This window comes from Ictidomys tridecemlineatus, chromosome 8, assembly GCF_052094955.1.
Source record: "Ictidomys tridecemlineatus isolate mIctTri1 chromosome 8, mIctTri1.hap1, whole genome shotgun sequence".
Taxonomy (NCBI): domain Eukaryota; kingdom Metazoa; phylum Chordata; class Mammalia; order Rodentia; family Sciuridae; genus Ictidomys; species Ictidomys tridecemlineatus.
The window spans coordinates 137824652-137843170 of NC_135484.1; the positions used below are offsets into that span (position 1 = coordinate 137824652).

At 43.7% G+C, this 18519-nt stretch overlaps 1 protein-coding gene across 2 annotated transcripts in view; it reads left to right on the forward strand.

The window, feature by feature from the left end:
• Cdyl (chromodomain Y like) overlaps positions 1–18519 on the forward strand; it is a 177665-nt gene that overhangs the window by 91674 nt on the left and 67472 nt on the right. Inside the window, exon 2 of one of the 2 annotated variants that reach the window (XM_078020494.1) lies at positions 17812–18478. The exons of the other annotated variant lie outside the window; for it this stretch is intronic. Coding sequence (XP_077876620.1) covers positions 17812–18478 — 667 coding nt within the window. The remainder of the gene's footprint in view (positions 1–17811; positions 18479–18519) is intronic. 2 annotated transcript variants of the gene reach the window in all.

Below are 18519 nucleotides of genomic sequence, written 5' to 3' on the forward strand. Positions count from 1 at the left end.
TGCCAATTTAACCAAGTTGATTACTTTGTGACCCAGTACCAACCAACCAACCAACCAACCAACCAACCAACCATCCATATAGACCAGGAGTCTCTCTATCTATTTTCTCATGTGTCATTGATCTCTTTATAGATCTTACGCACGAGTTACACTGCCTTGAAAATTGCTATGTGATGATAACTCCTTAAGTGAGGTTGTGTGAGCCCTCAAGTTCTTTTTTAGGATTGCTTTGGTTCGATTCCTTTCCATGTAAGTGTTAAAATTATCTTATGAATTTCCACACAAAATATTGTTGGGATTATTATTGGGACTGTGTTGCATTTGGGAAAATTTATACCTCAACTCTCAACTGTACTTGCTCTTTTTTCATGAACATGGAATATCTCTGCATTCATTTAAGGTTTTAATTCTCAAGTGATATGCCTCCCACTCCTTTTTTTTTTTTTTTTTAATAAATTTGTTTTCAAAGGGCAGTGCACTTAGAGACTTTAGGTACAAGTCCAGGAGAACTGCTCTGTCCCCGAACTAGGTCCCCAGTCAGTGATGATATCAGAATGAGTTCTCACTTCCACACACTCGCCAGTATCATCTGAGTCCTCTCTCCGTGAGGAAAGGGGTCTGATATTTTTATTCGTGTACATCCTTCTTATCTGCAATGTAATCAACAGTTGCTTATGGACACATTAACTTTTCTGCCTCTGTATCAGGAATTTCAAACCCAAATTCGCCTTCTATGGCCATGGTAATCTCCACTTGGTCCAAACCGTCTAAGCCCAGGTCTTTCATACAATGAGAATTTACCGAAAGCTTTTCTGGGTCAGTCTTATCATGGAGTTTCAGGACGTACAAAACACAGTCCTTAATTTTCTCTAACGTCAAAAGGGTTGTGTCACTATACTGATGGCACAACGGTGTGACTCTCCATGGAATCTTCATGAGCAGTAAGGCTGGCTGCTTAGTCCCGGGCCTTGTCTAGTTCCCCGGGACACCCAGCTGGGTGGCTGGGCCAGGCCAGCATGGGGACCTGGGTCAGCAGCACGAAGTCCATGGCAAGAGGCCCGCATGTCTTTAGATACATGAAACCCCCCAACTCCGTTTCTGTTTCTTTTTCAGTTGCAGTTCTAGGCTCAAACCTAGGGCCTGTGAATACTGGGCAGACTACTCCCCAGTCTGGCTTCCCTCTCTTATGTTTCATGATACAGTTTCTTTATTTCTTTTTTCTTCCTTATATGTTTGATAGAATTCAGTAGTTGAACATCTGGGGCTTAGGGAGGGAGGTTTCTGAGAATTTTTTATCAGGTACCATAGCTTTATATTTTTGTTTCATGTTGGTGTCTGTTTTAGTTAAGTTCTATTTCTTAAGGAGTATGTCTATGTCATCTCAGTTGATGAAAATATTGGCAGACTGGTGTTCAGTATTTTGTACTTTAATGTCTGTAAGGACTGTAGTGTTGTCTCTTCATTTCAATATTGGTAATGTATGTATTCTCATATTTCCTGACCACCCTGACTATATTATAATATCATAATTATATTACAAATTTATACATATATATTTATAAATTTGTATTATAATATTATATTATATTATAAATTTTAATAATATTTAAATGGAGCATCTTTTGACTTTTTGCTTTTTATTGTTGTTCCAATTTATTTCTCTTGCCAAGTATTTCCTTACTTTTACTACTTTTTAATTTTTATATTTTTTATTTGTAAGATGGACACAATACCTTTCTTTCTTTCTTTCTTTCTTTATTTTTATATAGCGCTGAGGATTGAACACAGTGCCTCACATGTGCTGGTGCTACAACCCCAGCCTATTTTTACTACTTTGGGTTAAACTTCTTTTTCTGTTTTTTAAAGTGGAAACTTAGATTGCATTTTTTTTTAAGAAAAACTTATAAATAACTGGGCTATTTTTAGATCTGATGTTATTATTGCTGTCTACTTTAATTTCCCTGCTGTCAAAGAATATAAAAGTCAATCATTTAAATTTTTACTGAGATTTACTTATCTTGTGGCTGAACAAGTGGTCTCCAATTGTGACTATTTTAAGTATATTTTAATATATAGTTTTTAGTCATTGGCTGTAGTATTATAAATATCACCAGGTTAAGGTGTAAGAGTGCTGTTAAACACTTGAAGGGATTATTGATCTTCTATTCAATGAAAGAGGGATATTAACATTTCCAGCTGAGTTTGGGGATTACTCTTTGTCCCTGGATGGTTTTCCTTCATGTATTTCGAAGGCTTTTACCAAGTGAGTAAATATTGAGGATTGGCATAGTGTCTTGATAAACCAGCCCAGTTGTTAAAGCCATTCTTTCTTTATCTCTGCTCATCCTGCCTGTTCACTTTGATAAATACCAGCTTTTAAAAAAATAATTTCATGATGTCTCCTGACATATAAGAATAGTTATATTTCCATTTCCCTTTGCTTGTTTGGTTTAATGGACTTTATTTTTTTCAAGAGCAGTTTTATGTTCACAGCAAAATTGAGAGGAAGGTGCGGAAATGTCCAGCGTACTTCTTGTCCCCACACACCACAGCCTCCCTCAGCATCGGCATCCCACCAGGGCGGAGAATTAGGTAGAAGTGATGAACCTGCACCCACCCATCGTTCCCACCCAGAGCCCATGGTTCACGTCAGCGTTTACTCGCAGGATTGTACGTTCCAAATGTTTAATGACCCGCATCCATCATTACGGGATCATGCAGAACAGTTTCACTGTCCTGCAGGCCTCTGTTGCTCCTGTTCTCCCCTCCCACCCTGGCGACTTCTGTCTTATTGTCGCTACAGTATCATCTTGCCTTCCCAGAGTGTCCTGTAGTTGGAATCCCACAGCGAGCAGCCTTTCGCTCTGGCTGCTTTCACTTGGCAATAGGCTGGTAAGGCTGGTCCCTGTCATTTTGTGTTTTGCCGTCCACTGAAGAGCATTTCTCTGTCTAGATGTACCACAGCTTACTTACCCGTTCACCTCCTGAGCTGTGTGTTAGCTGTTATAACTGAAGCTGTACAGCTGTCTGTTGTAGGTTTTGTTTGAATAAACACCAAGGAGCATGATGGCAGGCAGAATCATATGGTAGGAGCATGTTTAGTTTTGTCAGAAACAGCCAAAGGGTCTCCCATGGTGGCTGTACCATTTCGCATGCTCACCAGCAGCAAGCAAGAGTTCCTGCCTCCCTGCATCTTGCCCACACCCAGTGTCATCAGTATTTTGGATGTGGCCACTCTCATAGTGATGTGCCTCAGCCTTGTTTGAATTTGCATTTCCCTGGTGATGTGTGCCCTAGAGCATCTTTTTATGTCTGTTTGCCATCTAGACCTCTTTGGTGAGATGAGTTTTGCTCTTTTTTAAATTTAGTTGTTCATTTTCTTATTGTTGAGTTTTAAGAGATCTTTGTATCTTTTTGATGAGTCTTTTTAAAAATATTTTTTTGTTGTTGTAGATGGACATAATATCTTTATTTTATTTATTTTAATGCAGTGCTGAGGCTTGAACCCAGTGCCTCCCATATGCTATTCAAGCACTCTACCACTGAGCCACAATCCCAGCCCCTGGATAACAGTCTTTTGTCAGATAATACCTTTTGCAAATATTTCCTCTCAGTGTGTGGCCTATCTTGTCATTCCCTCAATTACCATATATATATATTTTTTTAGGGGATAAAATTGTTGAAATTTGACATTTCACTCTAATTGTTTAATGGCTTTTGGTCATATTGGTTTCTATCACTGTGGTTTCTTCCGTTAGTTCTTAGTGACTATTGTAGAGTGATGGTTCTGCCTAGGCCCCAGGCTCAGCATCACATGAGAGCTCATTAGGAACATAAATTATTGGGCCGTGTCTAGGCCTCAGACTCTTGGGTGAAGCTTTGGGCATAGTTAACAGTTGAAATGTGTGGAGATGTGATGTACCACTTTATGCAAAACACATACTTTAACAAACTGTAGAATCCAATTGATTTTATCTTATTTGTGCTATGGTGAATTTTATATCTGGAAATGGTAAGTCTCACAATATTATATTTCAAATTTTTCATTTAATACTACACTGTCTTACAAAATTAAAAGAGAAAAAAGAAGTCATTTATGTTTATTCACTTATTATTTTGGTCCTTTTTATTCCTGTAGATCTGAGTTTCCACTTGATAATCATTTTGCTTCAACCCAAATCATATTCTTTTTTTTTAATTTCAATATTTATTTTTGAGCGGACACAACATCTTTCTTTGTATGTGGTGCTGAGGATCGAACCAGGGCCACACGCATGCCAGGCGAGCGCGCTACTGCTTGAGCCACATCCCCAGCCCCAAGTCATATTCTTTACCATTTTTAATAATGGGTATTGCTGGGAGACAGTTTTCCACAAGTCTCTTGCATTTCTGCACATTTTGCTAGCAGAGCACTAGCTGCTATTCTCCTAGACTGTGTTAGTGTTATCAAGATACCAAACAAGAACAATTTAGTATCATGGTATCATGGCTTCAGAGGTTCAGTCCATGGTTGGTCGACTCCATTGCTCCTGGCCTGAGCTGAGGCAGAACATGATGGTGGAAAGGCTGCTCAGCGCATGGCAGCCAGGAAGCAGAAGAGTAGGGGAGAATGACCAGGGCCAGACATAGACCAACGCCATGCCTCCAGGGACTCCTTCCTCTAGCCACACCCAACCTGCTACAGTTACCCCAGCGGTCCTTTCTGATTACTAATCAGATTAATTAATCCACCAATGAGGTTATAGCTCTCAATCTAATCATCTCACCTCTGAAGATTCCTGCATTGTCCCCTGAGCTTTTAGGGGACTCCTCATATCCAAACCATAACACTGTCTTTTCAGGGGTGTTTGTAGAGAAGAATCTGTCATTCTGACAATTCCAAGTCACTGTTTGAAAAGGATTGTATCCCCCTTTCTTCTACCAAAGGTCGGGGCAGGCATGCTTGCCATTCGTCCTAGAAGATTGAGCTCAGGCTCCTCTGGTATAGCATAGCTCATTGTATGCAGAGGTGTCGTGTGGCTCTCTGTGGCACTGGAGGCTTAGCAAGCTGGAGTAAGAAAGCTCTGGCACTCTGGCTACAGCAGTAGCCTCTTCTGACTGTGGCTCCAGAGTCCCTTGCCTTCTTCCAGCATCCATAAAACAGTGGCAGGCTCCCTAACCAGTTTGTGGGAGAGGTGAAATCGCAGACTGGTCTCGGTTTTCGACAGTGTAGGTTACGAAGATGGGGAGCTGACAGAGGACGTAGTTTCCTCAGATAAGAGCACGAGAGCTTCTTGGATTGGTTGATGAAATTTTAGGAAATCCATCGGGTCATTATTCTGACATGTTGACCAAACTGTCAACCTACTAGTACAATCCTCCACTTCATTGCCTGCTGGCGAGGAGAGACTGAGGGGATGACTGTGACTGGCTGCCAGATGTGAACCAGTCCTCTGGTTGTGGCCAGCTCTTCTCTGGGCGGGAGGACCTCCTGGACCCTTCTTACAGGCTGATGGTTTCTGGCCCCTTTCAGACAGTTAAGTGAAGGGAATTCACAGCCACAGGGGGCAGCTCTCTTGGGACATGGGGGGGCGGGGGACTGGTTAAGCAGAGGGTAACAGCTGGACTGCCTCACACTCACTCCTGTAGCCCTGTCCAGCCCGCCAACCTCAGGTCCCCTGGGAGATGACAACAAAAGGCTCAGCATTTTTTTTTTTTTTTTTTGTGCTGGATCCTGGCTGCTGCTGGGGAGGTAACCTGACACAGAGACACCTGCGGGAAAACAGGGACAGGCCATCAAATAGAGGCATTAATGCGGCTTCAAGCTCTTAATACCCAGGTTTGGTGTCCAGTGCTGAGGAAGGTGCCCATCCCACACAAGGTGAGATAGGTCCTTGCAGTCTGTTCTGCTGCTCAAATACTTTCCTGGCCCTTCCCTAAAACATGGTGAAAACCAAGAGGTAATGTCAGGACAGCAGGACAGCAGATGCTCCTGATTAGGGCCTATGCCTTTAAAAGTCACTGCCAAGCACTTCAGGCCTGAGTCAGCCAAAATGTGCAAGCTCTGTGGCCCCCGCTGGAAAACTAGCTGAGACTGCTGAGGCAAGGAGTCCCCAGCACTGAGACAGATGGCGCACTAGCGACCTTGTCCCCTGAGAAGAGCTTCACTTAGGAAACCTGGAGGGGTGAGTGAGGGCGTTGGGCTGAGCACGGGGGCAGCACCGTCCCATCGCTGTGCCCTGGCCCTCTTTCCACTCCACTTCCCCACTGCACTAGGAAGAGATGCTGAGGGGTCAGGTGAGGTCCCCAAGAGGGATGGCAGCTCCTGCCCACTTCTCCAGGGAGCCTAGGGAATTCTGGGTCAGGAGGAGCTCACACGTACTCTCTGTTGGATAAAATCGCCCAAGTCACTGGCCGTCCCAGTCTTAGGGGAATAGGTGGCATCTGAATTCCACAGATGGGGTTTGGCCCAGCTGTGTCCTCCTGGATCAACTCAGTGTCCTGTGTGTGGTGCATTTAGGAGTTCAGAACCGGCGGGTTCCGTGCTTGCACTTCCCTCTCATCCGGGGAGAAGAGCTGGGTGTGTGGGGCCTTGCGGCGTGGACGAGCTCCTCCCCCACCTGCCCCTGTTGAGAGGTCTGGGTTCACAGGAGCACCTCTACCTCTGTTCCCAGAGCTGTCACTCTGTAGGTGAAGCCCTGACGTGTGGCACATGTGAAATGTCCCCTGAAGACTCATGTGCGAGGCCTGTTCCTGATGAAGCCGTGTTCGGGGTGGGGGTGGTTGGATGGTGAGGACTGCGACCTCATCAGTGGATGATCCATTGACGGGTTAATGGTCTGTCGGTGTGGGGGGTTGTTGAAGTTTTAGGAGGTGGAGCAGAGCTGGAGGAAGTAGGTCACTGGGGCAGGCCGTGGAGGGGGTCTCCTGCCACAGGCTCTGAGCAGTTTTCTCCCATCGTGCCTTCTGCCTCCTCTCAGGCCCAGAGCAATGGAGCTAGCTGACTGCCGACTGAAACTGCTGAAATCTTGAGCCAAAACGAACTTTTCTATTTTGGTCACAGCATCGAAAAGCTGACTAACACAACATGTTAGAAGCCTCAGTCTCAAGTGCCCTGAGTATCACCACCTGCAAGGATGGCTGATACACACACCAGCAGATGGCCCACTTGCCACATAAAGGTTTCTAGGACTGTGTGGGCAGAGGCACAATGCTCAGGGGGTCTCCTTTAGAACCTGGTAGTAACTGCTGTCTGGCCCCTGCATAGAAAAGGAGCCGTCCCCTAATTGGACTCTGGGTATTGGAGACAGCATGGTCCTCACTGGGCCATTCTGCTTGTCCCTTCGTGTAGACCAAGCTGAAAGTCAGCAACCTTTGCTGGGGGTCAGTGTGACAGGTTGTGTGGAAGCCACCCAGCACTCTGGCTGACTGGGCTGGAGGCACACCCCTATGGAAAAGAAGCTAGCTATTATTAGCTGGGTGTTTCCTTGATACTGGGCTCTGGGAGACACCAAATGCACGTCCCATGGAGGTCTTGTGATTCTCGAGCCTGCTATTCCCTCTTTGGAGTGGTCAGTGTGGAATCCATGACTCAGATGAGACGGGCGCAGCAAGCCTCAATTGCTAAGTGGGAATGTCCTATTGAACTAGATGGCCTGGTCCTGGTAGCATCTTGATTTTATTCAGAAAAGTGGCGGCTGTCCCTGGGGTGAATCTTTAGCCTCTTCTCTTCACCCTAAGCAAAGCCCCTGGCTCACTGGGGCCTGGATTCACAGGGTTCCCCTGAAGTGTCTGGAATGTTCTGCTCATGGTTCAGCTAAGCCAAGACTGCTGCTGTTCATCCTCTTGGCAGCTGTTCAGAACCCATTGGGCAGAATGAAAGGTTTGACTCTTGGGTGGTTTGCTGTCTTTTGGTCTCCCCTTGGAAAATCAAGCAGGCCGCTGGACTGTTTGGGGTCATTCATGTGGGTGCCTCTGGTAAGGGGCCTATTCTTTGATGAGACCAACAGGAACCAACCAAGCTGCTCATGGATGCAGTATATTCCTCTGCCTCATACTGAGAAGACTAACCTAGGCAGCAGAGGATAGCTCCAGCTCCTGCACCTGTCACACAGAACACCTGTTAACACTTCTCCATGTCCGTCCTATCCCCCTTCACGGCTGTCCTTCAGTTTCTCCCATGACATGGATAATGCCTCCTGGCTGGTCGGATGACACGGGACAGGTTGGACTGACTGGTCTAAATGGCCCTCCAAAAATAAGGATGAGACTAAATAATTTGTACTGAACTGTAGACTGTGACATCTTTAACCAGACTGTAACCAACCACACCTATGTTGGAGGCACTGTCAACTGTGTCCCCATAATGTAAGACCCCTTGGGGAGCCCCAATAATTATAAACAGCACTTTTTTAGGACTAGTATGTACCATTGGGACTGTATTTCTTGTGGAGGCCAGGTATCAATTTGTTTCCCTCCCTAAAACACAGTTTTCCTTACACCTTAGGAGGGACATAAAGACCCTCAAGTTCAAGGAGAAACTGTCAAAAGATCATCTAGCTGTTGTAAGACTGTGAAGGTCTTTCCAAAGTGAGGCTACCCTTCCGTAGCTCTTCAGAGGCATAATTGATTCACTGTACACAGCTTCCATCAGCAACAGACAAGGTGGTAGGAAATTTGTCCTGGAAACACCTTGGTTCTAGAAGATACCTGGACAGCCTTAACCCACTGGCCAGGATTTTATGGGTGATATAAATGTTCCACATTTCCTCCTTTGGGCCAAGACAAAGTTCACCCAGCGTGTCCTATCATACCCATGTTAATGGCCCCAGCCAACAGCAAATATCAGTTCACACATTGAAAGAGAGCCATGTGGCTTTCTGAGGTGAGCCCTGATGTTTGGTGTTTGATCAGTAAGTGCTGATCTGCTAACAATTGCTAATTGTTTTTTCTCTGATGAGGAATCTTCTGCTATCATCTATGAACATATCAAAAACTAACCTGGCACATAGTAAAATCTCAGATTCTTCTTGGTTCTTCAGGAAGGTTCATTGCAAAATGATTCTTTTAGCTCTTGTTTTTCTGAAAAATGCCTTTATTTCTGCCTTTGTTGGGCAGGCTGGGTCCAGTTCACTGGTAGGCATGAGTAAGGTCAGCAGTGTGGTTGGCTCATCATGAGTCAGAGTCCTTTTGTGATAGCTTTATCATTAAATGTTGTGAGACACAATGAGCAGATTTGGTTCCAGCCTCTATTGGTCAGATTGATCCGATCGACTGATGGAGTGAGTGCTCTGAGGGAAAGTTGCCTGAAGCCAGTACAATGTCAAAACAAGGGTATCGTTGCGACAGTTCTCCAGGGGTCTCTTACATTTCTGTCTTTGGAGGAAAAAAGTTGCATTTATTCTTAACTGTGATTTTCAGTAGTGTTGATGGAGCAAACAGCCATGGAAACAGAAATAGTGTCTCCTTTCAAACTTTAGGATGGGTTTTGCTTATAGTTTGTGTGGTAGGGACGGAACAGGCGGGTCGCTGCCTGTCATAGAGATGTTGGTCTCCAGAGCTCAGTTCCTCTCTGCTAATGCTTCCTGCTGGGCGAGCAGTTGTTACCTGGCCCTGTTTTTATTGCTCTGTAGGACCCGGGGCTCAGATGCTGGTTCATGTAAGTGCTCACAAGCTGATAGTGGCTAATGCTGTGCTCTGATGAGGAATCTTTAGCCACAATATATGAAAATATCAGAAACTAACCTGATAGTAAAATCTCAGATCCTTCATGGTTCTTCAGATTGGTCCATTGCAAAAAGTCCCTTTAACTTTCATTCATCTGAAATTTCTATATTTTTGTCTTTGTATAAGTAGCTTTTGTTAAGATTAATTCATATACCAAGCAGTCCACCCATTTAAATTGTATGGCTTAATACAAAACAGCACAGGGTTTTGTGTCCATCACCAAAGTCAGTTTTAGATCATTTTTTATATCACCTCAAAAAAAAAAAGCCCATATCTATTAGCAGTCATCCCTCTATTCACCCTACTACCTCTTCCCAAGCCCCAAGCAACTAACCACTAATCTGTTTCTGTCTGTATAAAATTGCCTGTTGTAGACATTTATACTCTTTTTTCCTTTTTTGGGGGGGGTGTGCTGGAGCTAGAATCCAGGGTTTTGTGGGTATTCAGTCCATGTGCTACCACTGAGCTACATCCCCAGCCCTACGCATTTTCTTAAAAATTCAATTATACAACATTTAGCTTTTTGTGACTGGTTTAACATATTGTTTTTTTTTTAACTGCTCATTCATGTTATAACATGGATGAGTAGTATTCCATTGTATAGATATATTATGTTCATTCATCAGTTAGAGGGTATTTGAGTGTTTCCCAGCTTTTGACCATTATGAATTATGCTGCTATAAATATTCATTGGACAAGATTTGATGGGAGACAAGTTCTCCTCTTGGGTAGATACCTAGGAGAATTGCTGGGTCATATGGTAAGCGTGTATTTACTTGTTGAAGGAGCACCCATCCTGTCTTCCAGGATGTCGGAGCCATTCAGCATTTCCCAGGTAGAGTATGAGGGTTTCCGATCCTCCATGTCCTTGCCAACACCCGTAACCTTTGTGTGGCCTGGTGGTCGTGAGTGGTGTCTCATTGCGGTTGTGAGACACATTTTTAAAGTAGCTAATGATGCTGAGCATCTTATCTTACAAGCACAGGTTATTTGTAAGCAAAAGAATGTTCATTCAGATCCTCTGCCATTATTAAAATGGGTTGTCTTTTTAAAATAGAGTTATAAGACTTTATATATTCTTGATACAAGTCCTTTAGAGAAAAAACGATTTTTCCCATTCTGTGGCTTGTCTTTGCAGTTCCTTGGTGGTTGTCTTTGAAGCATAGAAGTTCTTAATTTTGATTTCTATTTTACATTTTTTTTTTATCTTGCTGCCGTCACTTTTGTCGTATCTAGGAAACCATTGCCTGATCCAGGGTCACAGTGCACACTTATACATTTGTACATCTGAGAGTTTATGGTAAGTATGTACTTACTTGTTGAAGGAGCACCCCTCCTGTCTTCCAGGATGTAGGTTTAAACTCTTATGCTGGGCTTTGATGCACTGGAGTTGAATTTTGTGCAAGGAGTGAGGTAAAGGGCAGCCTGCATCTTGCCCCAGCACTGTTTAGGGAAAAATAGAAGAATATTCTCCCTGTCTTGGTGCCCTTGTCAAACAGCACCCTGTATGTGAGGGCTTATTCTGGACCCTCTCTTCTGTTGGTTGGTCTCTGTAACTGTGCCAGGTCCACACTGTTTGGACTTGCCGAAGCTTTGTAGTGTTCTGAAATCAGGGAGTGTGAGTCTTCCAGCTTCGTTCTTTCTGAAGATTGTTTCTGTTCTTTTGAGACCTTCAAGTCTATACAATTTTTAGGATTAGCACACCATTTTCTAGAACGAAAACAGCTGGAATTACAGGGATTGAATTGATTTTTTTTTTTTAACAAGTTTGAGGTGTATTACAATATTAACTCCTGATCTCTGAACACGGTATGTGTTTTCACTTAGTTAGATATTTCTTTGAATAATGTTTTGTAGTTTTAAGTGTATTATATTAGAATTATTTCTAAGTATGTTTCTTTTCAATGCTGTTGTAAATTAAATTGTTTTCTTAATTTTGTATTTGATTTCATCATTGCTACTCATAAAGAAACACAATTGATTTTTATATATTGATCTTGTATCCTGAAATCTTGCTGCCCTTTTTAGTTCTAATGGTTTTTAATGGGCTGAGGATGGGGACTAATTTACTTCTTTCCAATCTGGATACCTTCTCAAAATTTTCTTTATCTTGCTCTGGGAAGCCTCTTGCACACTTTTGCACAAAGTGGCAATGGCAGGCATCCTTGTCTTATTTTTGATGTTAGGGAGAAAACTTAGTCTTTCACTTTTGAGTGGGAAGTTGTTTGGTCTAGATCTTTTTATATCAGGTTGAAGAAGTCCCCTTGTTTCTAATTTATTGAATATTTATTTGACTTGTTTGCTTAATCAAGAAAAGGTATATCTTCTTTATCTATTGAAACAACCTGATTTCTGCTCCCTTTTCATTATTTGATGTGGCATATTACGTTAATGGTTATGGGGATATTAAACCAACTTCGCCTTTCTGGAATAAATCCTTGGTCATGGTCATTTTTATGTGTTGCTGGATTTGTTAGTATTTCATTGAGAATTTTTGTGTCTGTTCATTATAGACATTGGTTTATAGTTTTTTTTAAATGTCTCTGGTTTTGACATCAAGATATATTATTGGTCTCATGTTCAGAGCTGAGGTATTCTTTCTTCTGATTATTGGAAGACTTTTGAAGAATTGGTGTTAATTCTTTGAAGCCATTGAGTTCTGTACTTTGTGTTTTTTTTTTAAATTGCTAATCCAGTCTTTTTGTTTCTTAAAGATTTTTTCAGAGAAAGAGTGTGTGAGTGTGTGTGTGTGTGTGTGTGTGTGTGTGTTTAATTCTGGGGATTGTACTCAGGGGCACTCGACCACTGAGCTACATCCTCAGCCTATTTTATATTTTTTGTTTAGAGACAGGGTATCACTGAGTAGTAGTAATAGCTTCTCTTAAAGAAATGTTCCTTCATGCTTTCTGTGTCCTTAGGGCAATTTGTAGGACTGGTTTTCTCCAATTTTCCGTATGTTTGGGAGCGTGACTGTAGGGCTCACTGTGTCTCCACTGCGGAAGAGGGGCTCAGCCTTTGCTTTGGAAGCATTTCTTTCCCAGATGCAGTTCTGAGCCAATGGGCCTTCCCTTCAGCACGTGGTGGGTGTGCCCTTGTCTTCTGGCCTCTGCTTTGTGGCCTTACTTCTCCGCCCCACCCACTGGTTCCTGCTTTCCTGAGCTTTGTTTGTTGTTGTTTGTTTACTGGTCCTTGTTGTCTATTTTCAAGTTTCTCTGTGAGGTTTGTTGGTGTGGAGTACACTGCACGCCTTTTGAGATCTGGAACTTTGGTACCTACCAGGCAGTGGGTGCTGATGTGACCATCCTCCATAAAAGCCCTGGCACCTGGTCTGGCGGGTTTCCTTAGCCACCGCATTTCACGTGTGTGGTCACAACTTGCTGGTGGAGGAATGAAATATGTCCTGTGTGACGGATGGCACTAGGAGAGGACTCTTGGATTTGTGCCTTGTACCCCAGATGTCAATCCATGTACCTTTTCTCTTTGCTGGTTTTTTTTAGTTTCCTTCTACTGTAGTAAAGTCATAAACTTGAATGAGAGGATATGCAGGATCTCCGAGGAGACCACGCAGTGAATCCCAGGTGGTCTGGGGACCTCCGGCACACCAGCCTTTTTACTGGCCTGGTGTCATTCAGCAGTGTGCCCAGGATCTGAAGGTGTTGATACGTTGGTTTGGGGCTTCTCGGTAATGCATCCTGTCTTTACCTCCTCCATAGATCTCAGGCCATCTTTTCAACCCCCAACTCTGTCCTCCAGCTGGTAAGACTCGGCCTGCGGCTCCCACTCTGCCAGCACCGTTCGCCAGCCAGCCGGGGGCTCCCCGAGGAGCCCGTGTGGTTCCTTTTTAGAATTCCAGTCCCCTCTGGCTTCTGCCTGGATTGGATTTCTTTCCACTTTTTACAGATAGTTGTACTTAAATGATTCCATTTCCAGCCATGGAACCATCTGTCTGTTTTTATAATAGAGATGCTGTTTGAGCCATGATGGGGCTCTTCGCAGTAAGTCCATCGTAGGTTGAAAACCTCAGCAATGCGTGTAGACTCCTACCACACCTGCACCACAGCTGGCATCAGGGCACACAGGGGAGTGCCTGTGGTTTCCCTTGTGATCACGGGGCGACCCGGAGCTGTGGCTCGCTTCCCCTGCCCAGCATCACCAGAGGGGATCGGGTCCCCATAGTGCTAGGGTGGGAAAAGGTCAGAAGTCCAGTTCTACTGAGTGTCTGTTGCTTTCACACCATGATAAACCTGAAAGGGGACTGGTGTCTGTACATAAAATCTATTCTTAAAAGTCAAGGCAACGTTTCTTCTTAATAGCTGAGACAGCTTTCAAAAGGGCTGGTGCAAAGCCTACCTGTCTCATCCAAGGGACTGTTGAATTTTAAAGGTCACCAGGAGTCTTTGCTACAAGCAGTTTAAATAAAGGCATTATCTTTCTCAGGAGTGAAGCTTTGTGATTTAAAACTATCCAAACCCAAGAGAAGTTTTCAGATGGCTTCAGGTTTCCCTTTGTCCTGGCAGCCTGCTCACACAGTTCTGATGGCACGCGCTGCGCAGAGCCGGCATCGCTGCTGCTGACGAGGTGATTGGCAGTGGTGCGGTGCGCAGGCTTTTCCTACCATGGTGGTTCTGCAGCTCCATCTTTTTCTCGTAAGCCAGTGTATCTGCGTGCCTTGCCTTGGTTTGTTTTCTGCTGCAGTAGTGGCACAGTTGCCTTCTTCCTTCTGGGCAGAACCAGTTTCTTCTGTGGATTTCTGCTCACGTGGTCTTGGGCCTTGCTTCCATCCTTTCCTTTCTGACTCCTCCTGCTCTGAGTGCAGCGCTGGGCCAGGACTCTCAGTGCTCCAGGGAGGCAGAGTGAGCAGGCGGGTAGGTGTTTGGACAGTGGTCAGCAGCCTTTTTGGATGGGGGTTGTTCTGCAAACCATCACAGGGCTTTGCAAGTGTTAAGGAAAGTCAGGTTTTTGCTTGTTCAGCATTTTTATTTTTTTATTTTTATTTTTTTTTTAGATTGGGTTTTAGATGAAATATCCTAACAAAAAAGTATTTTGGCCAGCTTACTGTATAGGCAACTAAGGCTATTATGATTTGGATTTTCCACTTAAATTTTTACTCCATGTGTAATCACATTATTGCAGAACAGTGTCTGTGTGATTTGGGTGAGATTTTTCTGCCTTTCTCTCTTCATTGGGTCTTAACTTTGAAAACAAATTTAGAATTTTACTGCAATTCTGTATATCCTTCTGCAAAGAGTTCATTTTGTGTAAAATTCTTTGCATTGAAATTCTATAAAACTAGAGTGACAACTGCTTAGACTTTGAGAAAGACAGTAGTACATTGATACCCTTTAGGAACAGTCACCCCGGGTGGGAGACCGAGAGAAAGGAACTATGAAACCTGAAAGATTGACTTACGTGCTTGGATTAAAATTCCTCACTGACCATCATAAAAGAAATAGGTTTTAGTATTACATAACAATTTACTGAATCTAAGTGATGTCTGTTTGTAGGAGATTAACTCAAATGAAAGGGATCATACAGGACTTAGACTTTTCAGATCTGACCTTCAGATACCTCATGTCCCCAGTTGAATCTAAAGTTGGATTTGACACTGTACCTTCAGGTGTGAGTTGGTACCTCCTACCCTGTGCTCCGCGCCACTTCACAGTCTCATGTATTGTTTCCTTGTCCCTGTGTGTGTTCCATTGATTCGCACCCAGTGTCTACCACAAGAACCTAGTGGTGCACCCTGTCTTCATCTGAAGGTCTTCCTGTGCCGTCATGGTCTGATGCAGGATTAGCAAACTACAGCCCACAGCTGACTCCAAGTGGTTTTTATATTTAAATACTTAAAGAAATTAACAGATAATATTAAAGAACATTATTTTGTGACACATGAAAATGAACAAAATTCAAAGTTCAGTGTCCTTAAGTAGGGTTTTCTTGTTTAATGCCTCCCTAATTGTTTAAGTATTACCCGTGCCTGAGTCCTTGCTCCAGGGGCAGAGCTGAGTGTTTGGGAGATGATATGGCCCACAAACCTAAAACGTTGACAATTCATGGTCTACCATTGCTCTTTTTCTACATCTGTAAAAACTCTGACCACTGAGCATACATATACACGTGTGCATGCGCGTGCGTGTGTACACACACACACCCACACACACCCTGCCAAAGCTAGTGCTGTTGTACTACCTCTCAGTTGCAGAAGGAAGCAGTACAGTACCTAGTGGGGCCTGACCCTTTAAGGAGGTAATCCCGGGAGACTAGGATAAGGAGGAGGAGGAAGAGAGACTCACCCTGTACCCCCAGACCCTCGATTCACAGCTTTAAGGAAATAGAGGCCAGGGAAAGGGGATACCCTGATTTAATGTGCATGCTTCTGGAATGGAAATTGATTTAGGGGGAACAAAAAAGCATTAAACATAGTTTTCCCACAGAGATAATCTCTTTACCCCTTGCATTTAAAACTATTAAACTGTTGCTGCCATGAAATTAATTTGTGTGAAATTTTCCAGAAATACATCTTTTACTTAAATGCTTGTATCTTTATGCAGAACTATTCACAAATGAAGGAGCAGCAGGGAGAAAAACCATTTTAAAGTTCTCTTTGCTATGTTATGGACTGTGTGGACTTGCTCATGCTGATCTGACATTAATTTTGACTCAGGAGATCTGTTAGGCGTGAAATCTGCCTCCCGATGAAACAAGGCCTTTTTGTTCTTAATCCTTTTTGCACAGAAGTAATGTGCATTGAATTTTAGGCTTTTCTGCAGTTCATGGCTTTAATTCTCTGTATCTTAAGTGGATGTACTGGGTAGTTTGTCTTGTCATTTTAAGAATAGGGGAATGGTGGGGGTGGGTATTTTCCCATTCTGCAAAAGTTATCCACAACTGTATTCAATCAGCCAGCGTCATTTGGCAGTATCAAACTTAGGTACACTGTCGTGTCATCTGATATAACCTTTAGATTTGCCAGAAACTTTGATATTTTTGATCATTGAAGGGCTCAGACCTTTGTGTCCATAATTAAAGAGCTGCTCTCTGGCTATGGGCCTCCGCCTCAAGATGTGAGCCACATGCTGCCCCTAATGGAGAAGGCTGATTGGAGAGAAGTTTGCATTAACTGCAGATATAACCACAGATTCTAAATTTCTGCAATAACATGTGGGCATCGTGTCAAATGTTTTTTCTTCATGTAAGCTGTAGAAGATCTCCCATTTACCTTTAGAATGTTAAGGTAGTAGAACATGTCAGGGTAATAACACACTTACAAAGCAAGGGTGTGTGACTTTACACAGTTTGACACAGAACATATCGATCATTAAATTCAGAGATTAATAGCATCTTTCTTTAAAGATACTTTCATAAAATTAAAACCAAGATTTGAAGATAAATAACCTTGCTATCCTGGACCATTTTATTATCATAAACTACCTTTTTAGTTTTGGGGGAGTGCTTCAGAATGATATTTATAATCCCAATTACATTTGCTCAGTGATCCAACCCCACACCATGGGAAGTCCACGGTGCTCCATTGCTTGTTGCCCACTGCTGGTCACCTGAGGAGGACCAGGCCCAAGGCTGCAGATGCCCCCTCCTGCTCCAGTCACAATTTTGAAAACCAGCTCAGGTGGACAGGATTCAGTGTAGAAATAAAAATAGCCCCTTTGCATCACAAAGAAAGAAGCCACCCAATGCACATCCATGTATCATCTCTTTGCTGATAAATAAAAATTCATGTCTTATTGATATTTAAAGCAAGAATACATTTTAAAATAAAATCACTTTGATAAATCATTATTGTATAATCATTGAAATTTGTTTATGCCCAATAATTAACAGAAATCATGTATATTGATATAATGCTTCGATATATGTGTACTCTTCACACATGCCAAGCATAAAATTTAAGCCTTTAGTTCAACTCCATTTCAAGGAAATTGCCCAAATCCCAAGTGTCTGTTACTGTTTTATTTTCAGATGATTGGGGTTGGGAAGAAGAGACCATTTCCATGATCTGTGGTGCTCTTCATGGTTTTTGATGTTTCCTTGTTAGGCTTGTACCTTTCTGAAAGCATAAGCTCTTATTAAGACTCTTTTCTCTACCAGGTTGAGAGAATCGTGGACAAGCGGAGAAACAAGAAGGGGAAGACGGAGTACCTGGTGCGGTGGAAAGGCTATGACAGTGAGGACGACACGTGGGAGCCGGAGCAGCACCTGGTGAACTGTGAGGAGTACATCCATGACTTCAACCGGCGCCACCCCGAGAGGCAGCGAGAGGGGACCCTGACCCGCACCAACAGGACCTCTCCCAACAATGCCAGGAAGCAGATTTCCAGGTCCACCAACAGCAGTTTCTCCAAGACCTCTCCAAAGGCCCTCGTAATCGGCAAAGACCACGAGGCCAAAAACAGCCAGTTGTTCGCTGCCAGCCAGAAGTTCAGGAAAAACACATCCCCATCTCCCTCGAGCCGTAAGAACATGGACCTTGCAAAGTCAGGTATCAAGATCCTTGTGCCTAAGAGCCCCATTAAGAGCAGGACCCCGGTGGACGGCTTTCAGAGTGAGAGCCCTGAGAAACTGGACCCCGTGGAGCAGGGTGTGGAGGACACAGTGGCACCGGAAGTAGCAGCCGAGAAGCCTGTCGGAGCTTTGTTGGGGCCCGGTGCAGAACGAGCCAGGATGGGGAGCAGGCCCCGAATACACCCACTAGTGCCTCAGGTGTCTGGCCCTGTGACTGCAGCCATGGCCACCGGCTTAGCTGTTAATGGAAAAGGTGAGTGTCCAGGTGGGCTGCCGCGGGCCATTGCCCACTGC